At 34.8% G+C, this 24,433-nt stretch overlaps 1 protein-coding gene across 4 annotated transcripts in view; it reads right to left on the minus strand.

Annotated features, from left to right (window-relative positions):
* CLASP2 (cytoplasmic linker associated protein 2) overlaps positions 1-24,433 on the minus strand; it is a 168,608-nt gene that overhangs the window by 108,178 nt on the left and 35,997 nt on the right. For all 4 annotated transcript variants that reach the window (XM_058554565.1, XM_058554545.1, XM_058554555.1 and 1 more), the window contains exon 8: positions 8,276-8,422. In XM_058554565.1, coding sequence (XP_058410548.1) covers positions 8,276-8,422 — 147 coding nt within the window. The remainder of the gene's footprint in view (positions 1-8,275; positions 8,423-24,433) is intronic.

Genomic DNA, 24,433 nt, shown 5'->3' on the forward strand with positions numbered 1-24,433 from the left:
ACTACAGATACACAGACAGAGTGAAAACAAATATGGCAAAATGCTAGTTATTAAATCTCAGTGATGAGTGTTCACTGTATGTCAACTTTGATATACGCTCAAAATTTTCCATGATAAAAAGTTTGGGAAACCACTCACTATAAAACTAGAGTAAGTATAGATAAATAGATCAGGAAAAAAGGAAAGAAACTAACCAAAATACATACAGTAGTATCTCAATTCAACAAAGTAAAGAATGTTTTACTTAATTGCATGGACATTAATTGGTCATGCATAAGGAAGAAAATCAATTAAAATGGATATACTGTCACCTTATATAAAAATAAATTCCAGATATAGTGAACTAATTTAAAATAATTAATCTTTTAGAATAAATTAGACTATTTGTACAACCTTGGGGCTGGACCACAGTCCTTATTAAGACAGGAAATTTGGAAGTCAAAAAGAAAAGGACAGGGGCTGGCCTGGTGACATAGTGCTTGGGTTCATGTGCTCCGCTTCAGTGGCCCGGGGTTCACAGATTTGGATCCCGGGTGCAGACCTATACACCCCTTGTCAAGCCATGCTGTGGTGACGTCCCACATACAAAATAGAGGAAGACTGGCACAGATGTTGGCTCAGGGTCAATCTTCCTCACCAAAAAATAAACACAAGAAAAGAAAAGAAAGAAAAGGACAGATATTTTATTTACCTACCATTACAAAAATTAAAAAAATTTTTTTTTTCGGTAAGGGAGATTGGCCATGAGCTAACATCCATTGCCAATCTTCCTCTTTTTGCTAAGGAAAATTGGCCCTGAGCTAACATCCGTGCCTATCTTGCTCTATTTTACACACAGGACGCTACCACGGCATGGCTTGATGTGCAGTGTGTATGTCCGTACCTGGGATCTGAACCTGCAAATCCCAGGCTGCTGACGGGGAGCGCGCAAACTCAACCACTACACCACCAGGCCATCCCCTAAAAAAATTTAAAATTTTCCAGTAAAAATACCATAGGCAAAAGAGAGACTGAGGAAATATTTGTAACTTTTAACAAAAGAATAAAAGGCTTAATACTTAAAAATTGTAATAAATTGATGAGAAGACAAAACAGCTCAATAAAAAAATGGGAAAATAGGGGCTGGCCTGGTGGCGCAGTGGCTAAGTTACTGCACTCTGCTTCGGTGGTCCGGGGTTTGGAGGTTCGGGTCCCAGGCACGGACCTATGCACTGCTCATCAAGCCATGCTGTGGCAGGCGTCCCACATACAAAGTAGAGGAAGATGGGCGCAGATGTTAGCCCAGGGCCAACCTTCCTCAGCAAAAAGAGGATTGGCAACAGACGTTAGCTCAGGGCTAATCTTCCTCAACGCCCCCCAAAAAAGGGAAAATAATAAGAACAGGTAATTCACAGAAGAAGATACGCTAATTCCTGTTAATGAATTTAAATATTCTGAATCTCACTAGAACATAAACTTGAGAAGGGCAGGGTCTTTGTTTTTGTTCGTTGACATTTCACAGAGATTACAAAAGTAGCAGCACACTAAAAGCTTACAGTAAATATTTGCTAGCTGCTGGCTGGATGGATAGATGGACTGAAAAATGAAAATTAAAAGAAATTTGCACCAGAATATCCAAATTTGTAAGTCCACGGAGATCTGCGTTCCTTGTAATGTCATAAAGTTGCAAACAACCTGAATGACATTAATAGGGAAATAGCTTATTAAATCATGGTACATCAATAATGTGCAATACGATATAGCTATTAAAAGGATGCAATAGCTCTCATTCTTGATGTGGAAGGATGGAAGGATGTTCTGTGAAAAAAAAGCAAGGTGCAAAGTGTTTACTAGCATGTTTAATGTGGATAAAAATAAACTCTAATCTGAATACCTACATAAATGAACATGGAATAAGATGTGGAAGGACACATATCAAACTTAACACTGGTTACCTCAGGGCAATGGGAATAGATAGGCAAGACATTATTAAAGATTTTTTTTTCAAACATCTCTCTATTGTTTGAATTGTTAACAGTGAGCATGCCTTTTATATTTAAAAAAGTTAAATGATACATTTCAATTCTTTTCATTAGTAAGAAACATAAATTGGTTCTAAAAAAGAAAACTGACAAGTTAATGAAAAAAATGTTTAAATTCACAACATGCCCATCACAGAAATAATGCTTCTTACCAATTCAACTATATTATAATCTATGTGATAAATATAAGCCTGGAATTGTAGTTATTACAGTCGGCCCTCTGTATCCACAGGTTCCGCACCAGCGGATTCAACCAACCACGGATGGAAACCTCCTATGAGGGTTGCGTCTGTACTGAACATGTATAGACTTTTTTTCTCGTCATTATTCCGTTCAATACAGAACAACAACTATTTACAAAGCATTTACATTGTATTAGGCATTATAAGTAATCTAGAGATGATTTAAAGTATAGGGGAGGATGTGTGCAGGTTTTATGCAAATATTAGATCATTTTATATGAGACTTCAGTATCCAGGGATTTGGGTATCCACAGGGGTCCTGGAACCAATCCCCCACGGATACTGAGGAAGGACTGTACAAAATTCTACTTCATATTGATCAAGTATGATGAGTCTAACTAATGGAAAATTCCTCACATGTGTGATGTATATTAATGATATTTCACTCTTTTCTGAGGCAAATCTTGACTCAACTTGCCTACTGGTATGAGCATATAATTTTCTAACACCTAAATCTCAGTCAAAAAGTATCGGCAAATGAAGTATGGAAGGACCAAAATGCTAACAATATTAACACTGGTTGGTGAAATAATGAGCATGGACAGATGCTGTAATTATCTTTCTAAGTTTAAAACCTTGAACACTCCAGATGGTCTCCTCAATGCTTAACATGAAGCCTTGTGCAAAGGCTCTATACACAGTTGTAGATACGGACAATAACTTATCTGTGGAGAGATTAAGTCTTCAGTTTGCCTATTAATTTCAATCAAAATAGTTTGACTATTTATATTATTTTCTCCCTTCTCTAATAAACACACTGAATGCTTCAAAAAACAAACCTTGTACAATGAAATTTCTTTATCACTAAGTTGTGCACAAAAGGTAAAACAGAATGGAGGTTAAAGAAAATAACTACAGCAAAATACATATATTCTTATACATAGGAGGCAATTAGGTTACACTGATTTATATTTACAATAACTTATCTGTTAATTACTTGAATCATATTTACCTTATAACCAAAGTTACTTATAACCAAAGTTAAGACAGACAGCACCAGGGCATCTTATGATGGATAGTCAATGATATGGGGTTCACAGTAATTTAAGACAGGACAGTGACTGGCCAATCCCTAAATTCTAAATGTCAATTATAGCGTTTTGTTATACGGAATAAAAATAAGAAATACGTATCGCATGCAATATTTGTTAGGAGATGACCCAGAGATAATCCAAGAAGAAGCTCTTGACAGTGGGCTAAGCAGGGTTCTTGTTTCATCTCTGCTAAAAACTGTCTGATCTTGGATACATCATCTAATTCTCTGAGGCTCAGTCTCTTCATCTGAATTGGGGTCAGATTATCTTTAAGACCCTTTCAGGCTAAAATCTTCTGGGTTGAGTATCTTTCCCTGTCATTAGAGGAAGAAGACAGGAAGAAAAAAAACAAAACAAAACACAAACAGAAAAGTTATTTGGTTTTATATAAAGTACAAAAACAAGAAATTGAGGTTTATGAGTTAAAAATTTGGATTCCAAGACTAAACAACAAATTCTGTGAAATTAGTTTTATTAAATATACACCGATTCTCATGATATTTATTTATTTAAAAGAAAAAACAACTTTGCTGTTTGCATGAAAGAAAAAAATGAGAATGACCAGCATAAACTGTGGAAAACAGATACTTGGATATTCTTAATAAAACCTCAGGTCAGGCATAAATGAAGTAAAACAAATGTAAAATATCCTAAAGATGAGTAAGTACTACTGAATTTGAAAAGGTGGTAATTACCTAATTATAAGAATTGAAAGTTAAAACCATTTCAAAGTAGTCTTTGATATTAGATGGAAACAACAGAGAGAAAGTACTCTGTCCACTTGAATGAGTGAGTGAGAGAGAACAACAGAGCTTTGAGAAGTGATAATTTGGTCAATGATTACATACAAGCCTCAATACCAAATCACTAACCTCAAAATCTGGTACTAATTATAAACAATAACAATTATATCATCACCTAATTCCACCTTTATTTTTCAAAAAGAATAGCAGACAAAATATAGGAACAGGGATATTATAACTCAGAAAAGAAACTTTAAAAAGGCAATTTCAACGAGAAAATACTAAAAAGCATTTCTATTTCCAATGAAAAAATTATAGGTTGCTTATTTCCAAATATTCTATTTTGCTGGGAATCATACTAGTTGAAGCTTTTTAAACTTAGGGATGCTGAGTAGTAGTGATCACTACTGTAGATTATAATCTCAGAGCTAAAGGATCTAGAAGAATCCTTATTTACCCAGGGAGATTAGTGTGGGTGGCAGTATAGCAAAGTGATTTTTGTGCTTTGCCCACTTATTAGATGCATGACCCTATGCAAGTTACTTAACTTCTCCAAACTTTAGTTTGTTGATCAGTAAAATCGGGATGAAGTATCTAACTCAGGGACTTTGAGCTTTAAATGAGAGAATATATGTAACAACTCTCAAGAATAATTTTTAAATTATTACCTAAAATACTATAGAGATATAAGTATTTTAAACAATCTTGTACCTTCAGCAACTGTATTCCAAGCCATTAAGCCAAAAGAATGGAAAATATGTTTACCTAATTCCTTTTATGAAGCTACAGATGTTATTCAGAAAATGGATTATTTAAGGGAATTCATTTTATCCTTATTCTAATTAGTAAAGCACAAAGGTAACACTTTTGACACCCACATAGTATGGGTTTTTATAGCAATGATATATTGGTATGGAGCAACCCATAACCCTTTTTTTGATTCTCCTTGGTTTAAAGCCCACACAATTACAATATTAGTAGAACATGTTGGCATACTGAGCCAAAAAACAAAGCAAAACTAACACACACTAAATATTAAACACAGGTCCTACTGGCTTTAATTAATTGGACAGGATACTTTGCTAAATATAGCATACATGTCTTTCATCTTGACATATATCTTTGGGAGAAGTAAATTAAACTCCAAAAACTTCAAAAGTAGATTCAGTCAGGATTCCAAGGAAGCTCACTTTATTTTTATTTTGGTAATCTTACCTGAAAAAAAATTTGTTAAACTCAGTGGACTGTGATTGGCTTATACCACGATTATATACCTCCACCTACCATATTCCTTTAATTAGGAACTAATCATACCTAGCTGTTTATTATATACCTAGAAGTAGCAAGTAAAATGCCTGGACTGAATCACCATTATTCCATATAAACTTATGAGAAAGAAAATGTACAGTCTAGAAAACAGAATAGTTACAGAGACAGGGCAACCTTCAAGTATTTGAAAGTATTGTATTAACAAATAATTCATCTTTCCTGCTTAAGTTACAAGGAGGCAGATTTTAATGAAATATAAAAAAGATTTAATTCATCCAGAATTGAAATGGGCTTATAACCTTTCTGAGGACATTATGCCAAACTGAAAGAACATGAGAAATTAGTAAACTTTAGAAATTTATTCCAAGGAAATGACTGGAGATGTGCTGAAAGATAGACATAAAGGAATGATGGCACAGTTTATAACAGCAGAAAATACCGAAAGCAATCTAGATATTATTTAGCTATGAATAGTTTTCAATTAATAATTTAAGACAATGAAGAAATGCTCAGGGTAGAATATTAGCAAGAAAACGGGTGTAGAAAACCACATAATGAATGGTGCCAATTCTGTCCTCCTTCTAACAAAATATTTGTATGCGTAAAAAATAATTAGAAAACTATGAAAGTAATTGGAAGAAAATATATTATAATTTATCAGTTGACTATGTCTACACGTAGCGGCATCACAGTGGTTTTTGCTCCGAATTTTAATCCATGAGCACTTATTACTTTAATCAGACGCTGAATAATCATTCATCTATAAGGAATATTATGAGAGATTACTATACTTGAATAGTCAATTGAACTACATGACTCCCAATGTCCCTTGTAACTCAAAGGTTCTACAACTCTAAGAAAACTTTCTACAACTAGTTTAAAAATTAATAAGTCTCGGCAAAGAAAGAGAAAATCTAAAGTTAAATTTTCAAAGAAGGATTGACAGCCAAGAATAGTATTAATTTCTGAAGCAATATCAATATCCTCTGGCTAGCAGCTCTTTTCTTAGATCGAAAAATGAGCAGTGAACCTAAACGAGCTGTGGCAAACAAAAGAAATAAACAAAGAATTGCAGAATGAATCTGCAATTGTCAAAAGAAGCAGCAGGAGGAGGAGGAGGAGGAGGAAGGAATGAAGGTCTCTCCCTTATTTTTATCAAAAGGGCTGCTGCCTAGATGGATGATATAATTTGTATGAGTGATTAATAACTGCAATTATGAAAGGTACCTAACATTTTCACACCTGGTAGGACTACAAACCAGAGAAGGGGGGCTGGCATTAAGAAAGTCTCTGTTTCTTTAAAACAAATATCTGATTTTTATCTTGAGACTTAAGTGACCTTCGGTAGGTAAACTACAATCTCAATTTTCATCTAAGAAAATAAAGTAAAACATGAGAAACAGAGCTAATTATAAACCACTGGCTCAAATTCAAAAAAATGTTAAATATTATCACCATGCATTTCAAATATTAATCCATTTTGCCAAATAAGACAATTTTATGAAATAGAGATTAGAAATCTATAACTCAAAAATCAAGAAAAAAATATTCCCTTTATAATAACTGAAGGTAGCCATTTGTTAGGAAAAAAAGACACCACAGAATGTCATATACTTTTTACCAAGATAAACAAAAATGTGGAATAGAAAATATCATGTAATAGGATATGATAACTAACATTTGATGAGAATACACTCCTATAATTGCAAAACAAAAAGAAAATAATTAAAATACTAAAGTGTAAATTACTCAAAATATCGAGAGAAATCAGTAAGACATTTCTATTTCATAGTATTTTATTTATCTATTTATTTATATACATATACATATATAAGTGTGTATATACATATATCATACCATCTTTCTTGCTAGTTATTTGACATTAAAGATAGTTAAAATGAAATATTTATGATAGTTTTTCTATATTTAGAATATCATATGACTTGGAAAATAATGTTTGGTTGTATAGAAAGATCAAGAGAACACAACTTAGAGAACCTGGTCAAAATATACAGTTTATTTTTCTTTCCTTTTTATTTTTAATAAAAGAACTATAGACAAAAAGAAAAAACAAAAATCCTGAAGATCATGATTTTCCCACCAGTTATCATAAACAAGGAAAAATTTGTTTTCCCAAATAACTACAACACAAATTTTTTAACAAAAAAAAAAAAGAAGAAGAAAAGAAAAAGAGAAAGAAAGTGTTGTCTTTTTAGCATTAACTATTTACCCTTATTCTTACAGGATTCATTCTATCAGAAAGATCGGCAGAAACTAGCACCTGAAAAGTACTCCTGGCTTTCTAACTAGAATATGAAAAAATATCCATAAAATGTTTTTAAGATAAACAATATGCTAGAAACAGTTTATATGATCAAAAAATGGACTATGTGCCATACAATTACATAAAACCTGTTTTTTCCTGTTTATTATTATCTAATCATGAAACCATTTTTGAGGCAATTTTACTTGACCACCACCCATTTCCTATTGTGACAAATGATTCAACAGCCAGTATCTTCAACCATTTTTTCAATGTTGGAGTATTTAAGACTCACTAACTAGATGACTGCATAAAAACATTAACATTAAATAAATCAATATTTCTTTAATAACTATAGCACCTGAAAATTCATAGCCAAATTGTGAAAAACCTACTCTCTCTTTAAAAACAAAAAAACCCAAACCCCAAAACTCCCTCAAATATCATCCTTTAAAAATGGCATCTGAAAAGTAAATACTCTGAAGAAAACACTAATTCACATATGTTCTGACAGGAAATAGCAATATACAATATTTTAAACATTTTTGAAAAGGCAGCACATTCTTCTGTGTTGCAACAGACTCTCTAGATCTGCAATCGTGCTGCAGTCATGAATAAACATATTTCTCTGAAGTTCTAAGTATGCGTGGCCATATCAAGGGCACGAGGCATGCACATCAGATTTGAAATGGATTTACATTACCTCCAACCTTAGGGCCACCTGCTGAACCAGGCTTCCTTGTACTGTTGACAGGATTTCCGGATGTTTTAGGTGCAGGAACCTTGAAGGCTGAAGCAGCTGATGATGGCCTATTTCCATCCACTGATTCTTCATCATCGAAGCTTTTATCTGCACAAAGCATTAAAAAAATGTATTTTAAGAGAACTAAGCTTTGCTCCATTTTCCTTATGACTCAAAAATCAAATAAAGCTATATATAAAATCATTACTTTGTAAGATATATAATACAAAATAAAGCTCCTTTGAATAAGCATTTATATATTGGCTAACACTATAAAAAATAACCCAGTGTAATTTAAAATCAGATTGCAATATTATCGTATTCCTACCTATATATATTAAGTCAAAACATATAACCAAATATATTAACTCTAAGGATAGTAAAAGGCATTTTTCATTTTTTTGCTACTCATATAAGCATTTTCTGCCAGCTCCTCCCATAGTGCATCTTCCAGCACACCCTGCCTTATTCCTTATACCCAGATTCTGCAACTTACAATCACAGATCCGTTTGCAAATCAGTCGCCTCATTCCTCTGAAAGCTCTTAATTTCCCTCACCCTAGGATGCTCCCAATAGCTCACATGGCCAAATACAGTAGATTTGATACTAATCAAAGATTCTATCAAAAACAGACAGAAACAACCACGGAACCACCACTGAGGTTTGTGCCGGCATTTTTCTTTCTCTTCCCTGCCCTAGGTGCTGTAACAGCCAATCAGCTACAAGGTGACATCATCTTATGGCAGCTACTGCCAGATGAAAGGTAAAAATTCTCCATGTATTTTAAAAATTCTCAATGCAGCTGCAACCCTTATATCAAAATTTCAAAGGCATTCAATACTAAAGGTTTATAAACCTAAATCTGTTTTCTTATTTAATTCACATGAAAATTTATATAAATAGAAAATAAGGTTTTATGCAACACTCATTCTGCTGGGGCACTTATTATTGCATCAGGAAAACACGGAATATCACAGTGCTCATTACTGTGCATAATTAACTCTGTAATCTTACAATTTGCTGTTTACTTAGGCCAGAGAAATCAAACTGAACAATTTGTATAAATGATTCCAAAATATTCTACAAAGCTCCTTTTAGAATACTTATGAATGACCACACTAGTATCATCTCCTTGTATAAAATGAAACATCCCCATCCCTACCCCCACAAAAATCACAAGATGTACGCATTTTACTCATCTGAGAAGATGGTTTTCTCTAGGACCCTGCACAAACCAATCGCAATAAACAAAATGGGCGAGGCAGAGAAGCAGCTTTACCACAGGCTTCAGAGCAATATGCCAGAATCTTTTCCTTTCAATCTGCTCCCTTACCTATGCAAATACTCAAATCAACTAGAATGAAATCATTTCTACAAAGAGACACATCAACTCCAACTATTAACCATATTTTAAAGAAAATATACCCCCCAAAATAAGAACATTGTATTTATAGGAAAAAAGAGAATCAAACAGATACCCTAATATAAATCCATATTCCATTTAGCAAGTGTTTTTCTTAAATAGCACAACTCGTAGGAAAAAAGTATCTTCTAATTAAAAAATATTTTTTTTAGCATAATACTATTAGGGAGACAGTTTGGATCACTTAAAACCTATGCTCTGCTCTATATACACTACTCTGTTAAAAACACTAATACAACTCCAAATAAATTTTTTTGCCACCACCATGTAAAAAAAAAAATGTAGCTAAGAGAGACAGAGTAGACACACAAATCTATAGAAAGATAGGTACTGAAACAGTGAGTAGCCAGAAGTTCCCATGGAAACAGTGTTCTGTTCCTAAACACACAAGAATTGAAGAGTAAATGTCTCTACCACTTAAAAAAAATTAACTCAACACTCGCACACTACTGGGAAATTAATTTTTAACTTTTGATCAAAATAAGGCAAAGAAAAGTATACGAATCATAATTATGCAGCTCAATGAATTTTCACAAAATGAACATGCCAGTGTAACCAGTCTCCAGACCAACAGATCATTATCAGCATCCTGTAAGCACCCTCACTGACCCCCCAAAGTCACTATTTCTTTTCCTACCAAAGCTAACTAGTTTTGACTTCTAATACCATAGTTGGTTTTGCCCATTTCTGAAATTTATATAAAAGGAATCATACAATATGTAATCTGGTACCTAGCTTCTTTTCACTCAATATAATGTTTGGAAGATTCATTTTCATTGCTTATAGTTTTCTAGTGTATGAATATAATACAATTTATTAACATGCATTCTACTGCTGATGGACATTTGAGTTGTTCCTAGTTTGAGATTATTATAAAATAGTGCTCCTAAGAGGAAAGCAAACAAAATTAAAGGGTTCTAAGGCTTTTAGCATTGTTGTGGAAATAGTAAACAAAGTAGTTTATTTTAGATCGTAATAAGTCAAAGACGTATATTATAACGTCTAGGGCAGTGGTATTCAAAAGGTGGCCCCTGACCAGCAGCTGAGCGTCACTTGACAATTTATTAGAAACGCAAATTCTTGGGCACCAACCCAAATCTACTAAATCAGAAACTGGAATGGGGGCCCAGCAATCTGTGTATTAACAAGCCCTCCTAGTGATTCTGATGCATGATCAAGTTTAAGAACCACTGCCCTAAGGCAGGAGTTGGCAAATTTTTTCTATAAAGGACCATACAGTAAATATTTTTAGGCTTTGCAAACCATACATATATGTAGTCTTTCAGTGCAACTACTCAATTATGCTGTTGTAGTGCCAAAGCAGTGATACATGACATGTAAACAAATGGGTGTGGCTGTGTTTCAATAAAATTTTATATGTAAAAACAGGAGGGCTGCTGAATTTGGCCTGCAAGCAAGTTTGCCTATCTCTGCTCTAGGGTAACCACTAAAACAAAAGTAAATGTATACATAAATAAACTAATAGAAGAAAAATAAAATAAACTTGATTAATTGAAAACCAGGATATGAGACATAAAGATAAAATAAGTGGATAAAATATAAATGAAAGATAAAGTGGCAAAAATAAAACCAAATACATCAGTAACTACCTTAAATGTAAATAAACTAAATATTCCAAGTAAAAGACCAAGATTAGATTTTTAAAAACAGGTTGCTTAAATGAGATATACTTTTATATAAGGTCACATAAAAGTTAAAAGTAAAATGATAGAGAGAGGTAAGAAAGTTATCTCTCAACCAAAAGAAAGTTAGTGTAGCTATACTAATTTTAAACAAGGTAGCTTGAAGAAGCATTATCACAGATAAAGAGAGACTTTTAATAATGATAAAGGAGTCAACACATCAGGGAAAAAGATCAGATCCCTAAATTTTTATGCACCCAGTAACACAGCTTCAAATACGTAAAGCAAAAAATGAAGGAAAAAAGGAAAAACAAACAAATCTACAAACATAGAGGGAAATAAATTTTTACCCACTTCCAATAAGGTTACCTTTTTTCGACCATAAGCTAAAAGAATTCATAAAACTAATTCATCATCACAAGCCCCCAAATTAAAAATATTTTGTAATTTATATAGAAGTTATAAACACTCTAGGCTTAAAAATACTTTCTTAATAATTAAAAAATATCAGGACAAATCAGTTATATTTCTTCCTAGCACCTATCACTTCTTGAAATAATAAATAGTTTTATGAATCAACTAGAAGCTGGACTGGAAGTAGACAGGAACTTTGTCTTGTTTATGCTATAACCCCATTACCTAGAACAATCCCGGGATAACCGTCATAACTTTTTCCTGCTTCCCACCTTTACCCTCCTAGAGTTTATTCTCAACATAATTTCCTGAGTTGAACAAAGTCACATGACATCGCTGCTCAAAATCTTCCTAAGATTTCATAAAAAGGCCTACCAGGACTCCAAGATCTATGAAATCTCAGATACCACAGAGGTTTCTCCAACCTCCATATTTCTCTCTAGTCCAGCCCCACTAGATTCCTTGCTGTGTACTTGTACCCTTTGCTTAGAATGCTCTAATGCTCTTCCCCTCCATAGCCACACTGTTTACTCACCTCTTTCAGGTCTTTACTTATCTATCACTTTTTCAATGAGGTCTTCTCTGGATACTAAAATTATAAACTTTCCAACATCCTGACACTACTGATCTATCCCTACCTCCCTGCTTTACCTAGCACTTACCATCTATATATTTTACTTATTTTGTTTATTATTTGTCTCCTCCCACTGAAATGTATTATCTGTTAAATGGGTGAGAACTTCTGTCTATTTTGCCCACTGCCATATCTCCAACACATGGAACAATGCTCAGAACGGCACATTTCACAGTAGGGAGACTTTCGGTCTCCAGTAAAAGCATTACTAGGTTATTTGAAACAAAACTCCGAAGGCAAACAACTATAAACACTGTATAAAATATATATTTAAAAAATCTTTTTAAAAACAAGAAATATCTGCCAAAATAGTAAGAAATATAAGGACAAAACCAGTACATTTGAACTTCTATTCTGAAGCCCTTCTGGGGCAAAGGGAACTGAATTCAAAACCCACATAAGATGCAGAGTCTACTAGGAGACTCTTCCTACCAAAAGCTGGTATACCAAATGACTATATTTTCAAGGTTCAAGTGAACCATAAGTAAGCCCTTACCTTCTTATAGTCTTTTATTCTTTTCAAACTTTTCTCAAAAGAGAGCAACAGAGAAGTAAATCAAATGGAGTACTTCATTAAGGTCAACTGCTTGGGTGGTCGAGACACTTAGGCCCTTAAATTCGCTAGGCTCACACTGGTAGTACTCCCAAAGCAAATGCAAAATATTCCCGGAAAAAAGACTCTGGCCTCACACTATTTGCACAAATAATTTTCCAAAGGTCACTGGGCATGACAGGAAACAAGACACCATGAGCAAGAATAAATAAAAAGAAATAGACAATAGGAACAGATTCATTTCAAATCCTAGAATTATCAAGCACAGACCATAAAATACCTGTACTTGGAAGCTTTACTAGGAAAGCTTGAGAATAACTTCAGGGATCAGAAAACTATAAAAAAGTGACATAGATCTTTTAAAACAACCAAACAGAACTTTTAGAAATAAAAATACAGTAACTGAAATTTAAATTCAGTGGGCAGGCATAACAGGAGATTAGACACAGATCAAGGGATCAGTAGTGAACTGGAAGATAAATTAAAAAAAGAAATCACCTAGGATACATATAGTAGGTGCTTTAATATTTACTCAATAAACAAAAAAAGGATCAAATACAGAAAGCAACCTATAAATTATGATTGTGCTGACACCTCTGTTCTCACTCCAATGTTTCAAAAAGCCAATACTATGGTTTGGTGCAGAAACTAAACAAGACGAATGTATTAAAAAGTATTAGAGGGCTGGGCCGGTGGCACAAGCAGTTAGGTGCGCGCGATCCGCTGCGGCGGCCCAGGGTTCGCTGGTTCAGATCCCGGGCGCGCACCGACGCACCGCTTGGCAAGCCACGCTGTGGTGGCGTCCCATGTAAAGTGGAGGAAGATAGGCATGGATGTTAGCCCAGGGCAAGTCTTCCTTGGCAAAAAGAGGAGGATTGACAGATGTTAGCTCAGGGCTGGTCTTCCTCAAAAAAAAAAAAATAGTAATAAAAAAAAAGTATTAGAGGATAGAAACTAATAAAGTGAGCAGGCTGCAGTGGTTATATACATACAATGGAGATCAAGAAGAAGGAGAGAAACAGAAGGAGAGGAGTTGATAAGAGTAGGAGAAAGAGATGGAGGAGGAGACGGAGATGATGGAGGAGGAGAAAGGGGAGGAAGGAGAGATGGTAATGGGAGGAGGAGAAGGAAACAAAGGAGCAGGAGATGGAGGAAGAGATGGACAAGATGAACTGGAGGAGAAGAGGAGGAGGAAGAAGAGATGGAAACAGAAGAGGAGGAAGAGGGTAACAGAAGGGAGCAGGGGAGGGACAGGCAGAAAGAGGAGGGGAGAAAAAAGAAGCCTAAGGGCCAGCCCCGTGGCTTAGCGGTTAAGTGTGTGCGCTCCACTGCTGGCGGCCCGGGTTCGGATCCTGGGCGCGCACCGATGCACCGCTTCTCCGGCCATGCTGAGGCCGCATCCCACATACAGCAACTAGAAGGATGTGCAGCTATGACATACAACTATCTACTGGGGCTTTGGGGGAAAAAAATAAATAAATAAAATTATTGAAAAAAAAAAAAAAGAAGCCTCAGTAGGATAAGGTATAACTTTTGTTGCCTTCATATAACACTTGGAAACTGTCCCCAGCAAGCTGAGATATTATAGGCCCACAATCCCATATCTACATGCCTGAAAAAGCTCTAAAAGTCCAGCTTTAGTTTGTTTTGCCTTTTAAAATTTATTTCGTGGCAAAATCTGAACTGATTTGAACTCACTTTATGGCAAAACATGACATGAACTGACATGAGGCTATGTGCTGTCTTTATTTCACTCACTGTGAATTTGCATACATTTAACTGCAAAAACATTAATGTACTTGATTACAAGGTGCAGCCCCAGACCCAGTTGGAGTTGTTATATAATATATAGCATATGACCACATTACTTTTCTAAAATATGGTGTATGCTGAACTCCAAAATACAACTGGTCCCCAAGGTTTCAGATAAGAAACTGTACATTTATATCACCATAATCAAGTCCTTTCCCTTTTTTTTTTTTCCCCTTCAAAGGAAAGCCATACATTCAAATGGCTATTTAAACTTTCCTCTTCACTTTTATGGGAACATGTATTCCAAAACCTAAAGTTTCTGCTTCTGAATTCATATAAAAGATGAAAAATGTGGTCCATCTTACCTGGCAAACCAAAGAGCAAGTCAAAACTTTATACCATGTCTCATAAAAAAAAAGTCATTTTGTGTGGATTTTCTTCAGTGAACCTACCAGTTCAGTAAGAAGAACCCACAACCCCATGGATTTTCATGCACAAAATACACTGTTTCATATTAAGTAGTTTCTTCTACCAAAGTTCCTCTTTTCACTTGAGGCTATATCCTTCCTTATTCTAATTAAAACAATGAGCAACAGGACTTTGGATTTCTGAACTGTTTTACACTCTTGCATATCTACCAATGACCAGGGTCATATATAACAGTTAAATTAGCAACTGAGATTAGGAAACAATAATCCCTATAAACTACTGTAGGTGTCTCAGAAAGCTCAAACAAATTTTAGTTGTCTGCACTCCCTACTCTGCTTTTACAAGAGGATACTCTCCTTCGCTTTCCTGTGACCTCACATATCCCTCTAGCTCAGTCTATTCCTCCTTTACCCAACCACTAAATGTTGAATATCTTCCTTCTCTCCAGAATACACACTTTCTAAATGGTTTCATCCATTCTCAATAATTTTAAATATCTTCTATATGCTGACAACTCTCAAATGTTTGTCTCTAGCCTAGAACATCTCTGAATTCCAGATCTATATATTCAACTGCCTACTAGACACCTCCCCCATGGATAGCTCAAAGACATCTCTAATTTGATACAGGTAACCTAACACCAAAACCATCTCCAAACCTGTTCTCTCTAAGTCTTCCCCCATCCCAGTAAATTACATCACCATCTATTCAGCTGCTCAAGCTCACAATGTAGGAGCCCCATTCCAAGTTCTCCTCTGCCTCACATGGATCATCTACCAACAGTTCTTGTTGTATATAACTCCAAGCTATATCTCAAATCCACCTATTTCTCTTTACTTCTGCTGCCACTCCTAATCTAAGACCAGACCAGTATCATCTCTGCCCACAGTGCTCCAACAACGTCTTAACTGATCTCCCTGTTTCCATTCTTGACCTTCCAAACCACAAAGTAGACAATGTGATCCTCTAAAAATGGATCTGAAAAAGCCATTTGGACCAATGGCTGCTGAAACTGTCAAGTGAAAGGCTGATGGGGGGGAACTTTATAAAGGATAGGTCAGGCTGATAACACTGGAACCCACTGTTCAACATTAATATCACAAACAAAGACAATCAGGCACCGTATGCCTTCTGACAAAAATACACAATATCACCTATAAAAATTTGTACAAATAAACAAAAACAAAAAAAATCAGACCTGATTCTGATCAAGCCATTAGCAGAATTTTCAATTTTCAGAAAATACAAAAACAAAAACATAAAACCACCATCAACAAAATCAACAACACAATCAACAAAATTTCCCTATGTGGGAAAACTTTACCTGACAGATATTTTTTCTTCAACAAATAAACGGCAAGAAGAGAAAAAGAAAGAGAAAACTGTTATAGATGAATAGAACCTTAAGCGATATATCCACCAACTGCAATGATGTATCTTGTACGAATTCTAATACAAACTGTAAAAAGATATTTATGAAACAACTGAGGAAATCTGAATACTGAATATTTGATACTAAGGATTTTTTTAGATGTGAAAATAGTACTGTTAATTGTCTTTTAAAAAGACATTTTACTTTATTTTTTATATGTATATGAGTGCATGTACATGTGTGTATACAAACACACACAAATCCCAGTCCAGCAGGATAGTAGAGCTAGGGGAAGATAAGTAGGGATACAAATGAATAAAGATTGGCTATGTATTGATAATTTCTTAAAGCTGGATAATAGGTGGTAATGGAGGGTTATCACAATTCTCTATTTCTGAGTATTTGAAATTTTTCCTTAAAAAATTACGATAATTTGAGTTACTTTACTCTCTTGCTTAAAATCCTGCAATGGAACCCCAATAAAATGATAAGTAATATCACAAGAGCAAAGAATATGAGGCAGGGCAGACAGTTCTGTGAAATCACCACCTAAAAGATAGCAACAAATTCTTACAAGATGCAAACAAAAAGGATGGAAGCCTTTTAAAGAATAACACCAGAGCAAAGCTGTAACTTAGAATTCTCAGAAGCAGACTGAAACAGCAGAGAGAATTGATCTACCTTGTAGAATGACAAACAAGTGACAATTTCTAAGCCAGTAAGTACAGAAATGAACAGCAAGGAACAACTTGAAAATCTATAAAATAATTACATCATTAAGCTCTTCCCACTCCCAATTCAGGCGGCTAAATATTTTATATACAGGTGTGCATGTGCACAGGCACACACACACACAACATTTTGTAAAAACTGAACCACCAGAAAAGGAAAAAGAAAGTTCTTGACACCATTTAAACTTTTGTTTGCCAAAATTCAAGTTTAATAGAAGGATTAGATGAAAAAGTCAAGGACATCTCCCAGAATACAGAGTAAAAGAGAAAGACATAAAATTTAAGAGAGAGACAAAACATAAAAGTGAATCAACCCAGGAGGTTCAACATCTGACTAATAATAATTCCATAAGGAGAGACTAAAGCTAATGAAGGGGAGAAACTTATCAAAAAATAATAGATTTCCCTGAGCTAAAGAAAACCACAAGCCTTCAGAAGTAAAATAATTAAATAGTAAACATTTTAAATGTCTTCAATTTAAACTAAAATGAAAAATTTCAGTAAAATAATTAGAAATTGAAAATCCAAGTGCTTCAAAATAAAACAATGGCCAAATTTTAATATTCACATGAAAATGGTGTGTTCTCAGTAGCACAGTTAATCTTAGTTAACTATTTTATTTATAAAAAATACAGTCCATTCCATACCAAGTTTAAAAGAGGCCAAGAAATTTGATAAAGTCTTTTAAAACTTCTAGGTAGGTATTAACTCACTAGTAAAAACATACTTGAAGACTTTTACCCTTTTCTTTAAAAGGGCCCTTTAAAAATTCAACACCTTCAATAGTTCAATGAAGTACAGGGGCAAACACAATTTAAACCATTATTTGGTATTAATAAAATTAAAAAACAACGTATTTCATGATAACCATAATATAAAACTTAATAATAAGTGAGGCTCATAATAAGGTTTATTTAGAGATTTTACAAAAATCTAGTCATTTCAGGTAATTAAATTTTCATGACAGATACAGGTAGGTCATAAGAGCTGTCAAGAACATCAACTATACCATTCTTCACGTACAAAGAAAAGATGTAAACCTTTTCTTCAAGATTCATTAGCAACATCATGTTTGAGGATATATTGCTACTGGTGCCCAATACCTTGCACCCAAATGGTTAAATGTGTCTGTTTCAAGAAGGCTAGCATTTTTAAGCTTAGTACCCACTACTTACTGCCTATATTGCTGCTGAATGCCCAACCTTTTGTCCCTTGTAATTCACTTTTTCTCCTTATAGACTCTTTTTTCCCCCTTTTTATTCCTCCTAGAAAAAAAGTTTGGTCTTTCTGCCAATAACTTAAAGGATTGCTTTATTTCAGTGATTTAAATTACCCAATCCTAGCATATCACATAGAATATTCAAGGGTATGGAAAATGAGAGATCTATTCAGCATTAATTTCTTTCCATTGTTCCCTACCCCCAAAACCAGTAGTTATACATCAGTTTGGAGTGGCCCCAGAAGGCTTACCTCTAAAAAGCCAAGGTTATATCATCACGTGTACATATTTTTTAAAAGATTCATGTTTGGAATAACAGACTGTATTGAAATGTTAAAAGTTAAGAAACAGTCTATTTGCAACAAAACCTTATTTCTTTCCAGCCACTCTGCAGCATAACAACAAAAGGCCAAATTCCTCTTGTGAGCTTTTAAGGCAGATTGCAGGGCTCAGCGCCACATAATAATCCCACAGGTTTTTAACTCTATCTGGTTTGACTGCCCAGAGCTGCTTCACAATCATCTGACTGCTTGGTTTTTCACTCTTGTGTAAGGATAAAGACAACTAAACAGCCTGAAAGCCAACCCAGAACTTTTCAACTGATAGTCATAATAGTGCTTTACAAATCCACGTTTGCCTAAAAATAAAACTGCTAATGAAATCTCTCATATGGCCTTGAAGTTAAGCTTATGTAACATATTTAACAGATAATAGATTAATAACCAGAATATATAAAAAGAGTAACTATAAATAAATAACAAAAAAGTCAAATAACCAAAAAGTTGGCTAAGGATGCCAAAGGTAATCCACAGAAAAGGAAATACAAATAACCAAACATATGAAAATGGTCAACCTTGTTAGAAAGCAGAGATGTTTTTAAAAGGGTGAGATATTTTTCATCCATCTAATAGCAAATTTTTAAAAGATTAATAACAACAAGAACCGAAAAGAATGCAGAATAGCAGGCACTGTTTGGTGGGAATGTAAGTGGTAAAGCCTCTTTTGGAGGAAATTAGTTATAGCTAACACAACTTGAAATAAATAAAAACTTTGATCCAGAAATTCTACTTCTAGACTATTTTATGAAATACATATGTGTGTGTGTGTTTACACACATATGATTTGTACAAAGGTGCTTATTTCAGAATCATTTATAAAAACTGTACGTGACCAAACAATCTAAAATTCCATAAAAGAAGAAATGATTATGATACATCCATATTATGGAATACCACGCAACAGTTCAAACAAATAAGGCAGTTACACATGATGACATTAAAAAAATCTCTATGCCATATTGAATATACACAGCAAATGGCAAAAACAGGTTCAGAATATCATTGATGTAAACATAATCAAAACAAAACCATTTATTTTGATACTTAATATGCATGTAAGGCACAGTAAAAGGTATGAAAAGACTAACTCCATACTAATAAAAGTGTTCATCTCTGCTTACACCTGGGTTTGGGGCTTAGAGGTGGTTCTGAGATTTTTGTTTTATCTGCACTGTTTGAATTTTGAAAAGAACATATCTGTGTATTAAGCTCATAATTAAAAATAAAAGAATAAAACAACAACATGGGTTAGGAATAGCATAATCTATTTGTTATGTATGTTCACACGATTCTAGTGTGATATCTATGTATTACATGTGAGAGAGACTAATATGCAGAGGAATATATATGAAATTGTTAAGAACTATAAGCCCCAAGATAACCTGTTTATATATATATCTCTTTATTATTTAGATTTTTTATTTTTTAATAAAGGTGTATTACTTTAATTATCAATAAAATCCAATATAAGTATTTCCATTTTGAAGAAGAGAATGAGCAGAAAGGTTACCCTCTCAGCTTATAAGAGACTGTTACTTTGATTTTTTTAAATCAATACATTCCTAAACAGTCTCAATGCATTTATGTATTACTTGAAAAAAGAAAAATTAAGTAAATATATATTGATAGCAATTGAACCTATAAGGCTTAAGAAAGAAATAAAATCTGGATGTATCTCAAACCAAATGCAACATTCAGTTTCCTGTAAATTAAGGTTTAATAAACAAACAAACAAACTTGGCAATGCCCTTAGGTATATGAGAACTTAATTTGTTAATTTTGATGCCTTTTGCCTTAACTAGTAGTTAAAATTACATTGTTATTTATTTCTATAAGGGCATATAAAAGTTACATAAATTCTTGGAATAAACCATAACAACATGCAAAATCAAATTTACTATCATATTTCCATTACCATGTACACAATAGCTTAAATGACTGTTTATGAATATCATCATTTTGATAAGTTTGCATCCTACTACTCACAGTCCCAAGGGGACAAACTCCTTAGAGAGAAGTCATTATATAGTCATAAGCAAGGCTGAAACTGTTAGGAGTTAAAACTCCCAAATACAGACCCGTCTTCCTTAAGAACCTAGTGAAAAAATACACAAAACATTTTTGAGGAACCTCAAATTTCCCTTTGTACACATCTCTGGTGTTGTTTTGATTATAAAGTATACCTCTAAGCATCTTAACAAAAGGTTTAATAATGAAAAAACATCCTCAAGTATTAGGTGTTATGAAGGACAATATCAAATGCACACTTGAGGCTCTGATTTGGTTCTGGTTTGCTCTCTGTGCCTGCATTTGGGACTAATAATCTCAGGAAGCCTCAATTTCCCAATCTGTGAAATGGAAATACCAAAATACTCTGTGCACTTCACAGATGTATTTGTACCCGAGGAGTTAATATATACTAAGTATACTAAAGTGCTTTGGAAAACTATAATGCACTATAGAAATACGTTTTTAAAATAATTCTTATCATAATAAAACACTGGCAAAATCAATTTTTAGTCAAATTATATCCCGTATAGAATCTGTAAAAAACTAAATATTTTCTAGAGAACTATTTACTAGGGACACTGACATATCACAAGCACGTTAATTAAAATAGTGCCCAGGGCAAGCCATTTTGCTTCTTTAAATACTTTATTACCAGAGAATTCTACTTCTTGTCAAATACAACATGAAAGATGTCAAGCCAGCTAACCAAACCCTCCAGCCAAAATCTGTCATTCTTCCAAAGGCCATGTCGTCTCTTCAAAGCTTCTACATATATTCCATGTTTCTTCCAATATCCCTTCATATCCATCACCAAAGACTGAGGGTTTGCTTGGGTTGCAAGGTGAACTGTCACCTTATATTTGCCAGATCCGGTACAGACATATCAAGTAGAAAAAGATGCCAAATGACAAGTAAGCACACACATGCATACGTGCACATACAAGTGTATACACACACACACACACACAAAGTGTCCTTCTTTAGGGAGAAATATACTTCTTACACAGCAAAGGATCGTCACTTTAAAAGCAAGTGTATAACACAAGCAAAAGAAGAAACGTAAATCTTACTCACCATCTCCCATAGCCATTCAGATGGTCCAGGGAGCTCTCTCAAACCAAGAGGTCAAACAGCACAGCAAATAAATGCAGCTCGGTGCCTGCGCCACTGGGCTCGGCCTGCAGCCTGCAGACACCCGGAGCACTGTGTGACCCAGGCCGCGCTGCAGCTCTGCACCGCAATAGCCAACAGCTGCTACTCCACTTCAAAATAAAAGTCTGGGGTCTTACTGAAAACCCTCGTCTATTTAGCAGAGCCTAACAGAGCTTGATCACGATTATTCCTTAACTGCACATATGCAGTTAGATACAGGTTATGATGTTTCCCCTTATACTGGCTGCCTGAAATTTAACGTAAGAAAAGCTCTGGGAGCCAATAAATGCCATCCCACTGGGGGACTTTTAATGCAATCATCAAAACACAAGGCATGTGTTCAGCAATCATTTTCTGCTTCCCTAAAGATATCCATGTAATCAGTAGCAATCACATGATCTGATGGATTAACTGATTTGCGCCTTTTTAAAAAGGTTTTCATCCTTTTATCGCTACCTTTTAATATTTATAACAGAAGACTGCTAGAAGTGCACAAACAGGAATAGCCCAGTTTCCATGATTAACTGCTCTCATTATGCAGGAAGCATTTCTGGCTGCCGTAAACAAATCACGTCAAAGGCAGCCCATCAAAGGCTGCTCTGTGTGCGGACAGCAGGGCCACATGGAACAAAGCTTGCTTCTGGTGGAGGAGACAGAACCTAGCCAGTGCGCAGCTGCAGAAACACGGAGCACCCTCCACCCAAGCTGCACAACCATCAGCACATTGTCAAGCTCCGAGAAGGCCCTGGGGCTCATGGTCACAAACAGATATGTTTTAAAATCAACCTAAGAAAAGGGTTGCTTTGCTTTTCACCAAAAGGTATGTTATAAACATATAAAACACTAGACTGCAAGTTACCTTATTGACTCCTATAAGCCAAATATCAAGGTAATTTCAAAGCCTAATTTCTATGCCTTATTTTATTGTCAGCATCCCTGAGCAATTCTTTTCCTAGCAACTGTTTCAGACAGAGAAGCTGGGAAATATTTTACAATGATTACACGCCAAGACTGCATTAGGTCCTACACACACACTAGACAAATCGGAATTATGCATAGTTTTTTTTACAGTGAAAAAGACTTGCAGTCACAGCCACCAACACTGTTGGTGTTTACATCTCGGTTAGCGTAGGAGACTGTCTAGAAAACTCCATGACAATACCAGGCCCTGACATAATTACAAGGGGCCTGCAACTTTCAGTCTTTTCCTTCCTACAAGGCTGGTGTTGCCTCCTTTCAGCCACTATCTGATTAATTTTAAATCCAGTTTCCTTCTAATAGGAGAGCTAACTCCACTGCACTTAGGGATTCTGCCTAACTTACTCTGTAATACAAGAATTAAAGTCAGGCTTAAAAAAACCCTCAAGACAAAAAAATGCCATGCATTTCTCACTATTTCTGAACTAAATGATGTGCTTCAATCTCTGATGATACGATTTACTTTGTGTTCTTGAGTACGCTGTACTAATGCTCTAGAAAATCAAGTCAAAAAATTCATTCAAAACTTAAATCAAAAGAGTACAGATATGGCAACTATGAAGGAAATCAGGGACAAAAGCATGAAATGTGGTTACATATCAGGACATGCATAAGGGAAGAAGAAAGAGAAAAAATAAACAGACTCTTTCTCCGAATAAATGTAAGCAAATAGCGTTAGACCATGTCACTCCCACTCACCACATTCCTCTCCACCCTAAAACCCTTCCTACTCTGAGAAGTCCATCAAAACTCCTCCCATGGCCTATAAGGCCCTCATATCATGGTTCCTGCTTACTTTCCCAACTACATCTCATACACGGTCTACCTTCCAATCCACCCCTACCCTCACTGGCCTCCAGCCAGCCTTGGCCTCCTTTCTGTTCTTCAAATATACTAAGTCTCTTTCCACCTGTGGGCCTTTATGATCATGTTTTCTCTGCCCAAAGCACTTTCCCTACCATTTATCCCATGACTAGCTCATTCTCATTTATCAGGTCTCAATGCAAATATGTCAATTCTGAGAGAGGCTTGGCCCTCTATATAAAGCAGCATAAGCTACTTTCTATCTCCATACCCTATTTACTTCACTTAATGAGTGTTCACATATGACAACTTTTAGCTATAATGGCTCTTAAAAAATTATACCACCTTTACAACAAATCCCCTGTTTTTTGTTTTTGTCTGTATTTAGTAAAATGACTTCATCCCAAAACATTCTAAATCAATATATTAAGAGAAGTGTGATGTTTATTATGGTTTCAGGCAAAGACACACTAAAATTTTTACTTACCATAATAGTTTCTAGTCACTGAATATCATATGGAACAAATACCATATGGATGCCATGTTTGCATGAACTCACAACAATTTGCTTTGTATATGTACACCAAGTGAGAGAAAGAAGAGGTGGTATCTTCAATGGTTCTTCATTCTGTTGTGTGCTTGAACTATTTCCACAAGTTTTCATAT

Source organism: Diceros bicornis, chromosome 2 (genome assembly GCF_020826845.1).
Source record: "Diceros bicornis minor isolate mBicDic1 chromosome 2, mDicBic1.mat.cur, whole genome shotgun sequence".
NCBI classification, from domain to species: Eukaryota; Metazoa; Chordata; class Mammalia; order Perissodactyla; family Rhinocerotidae; genus Diceros; species Diceros bicornis.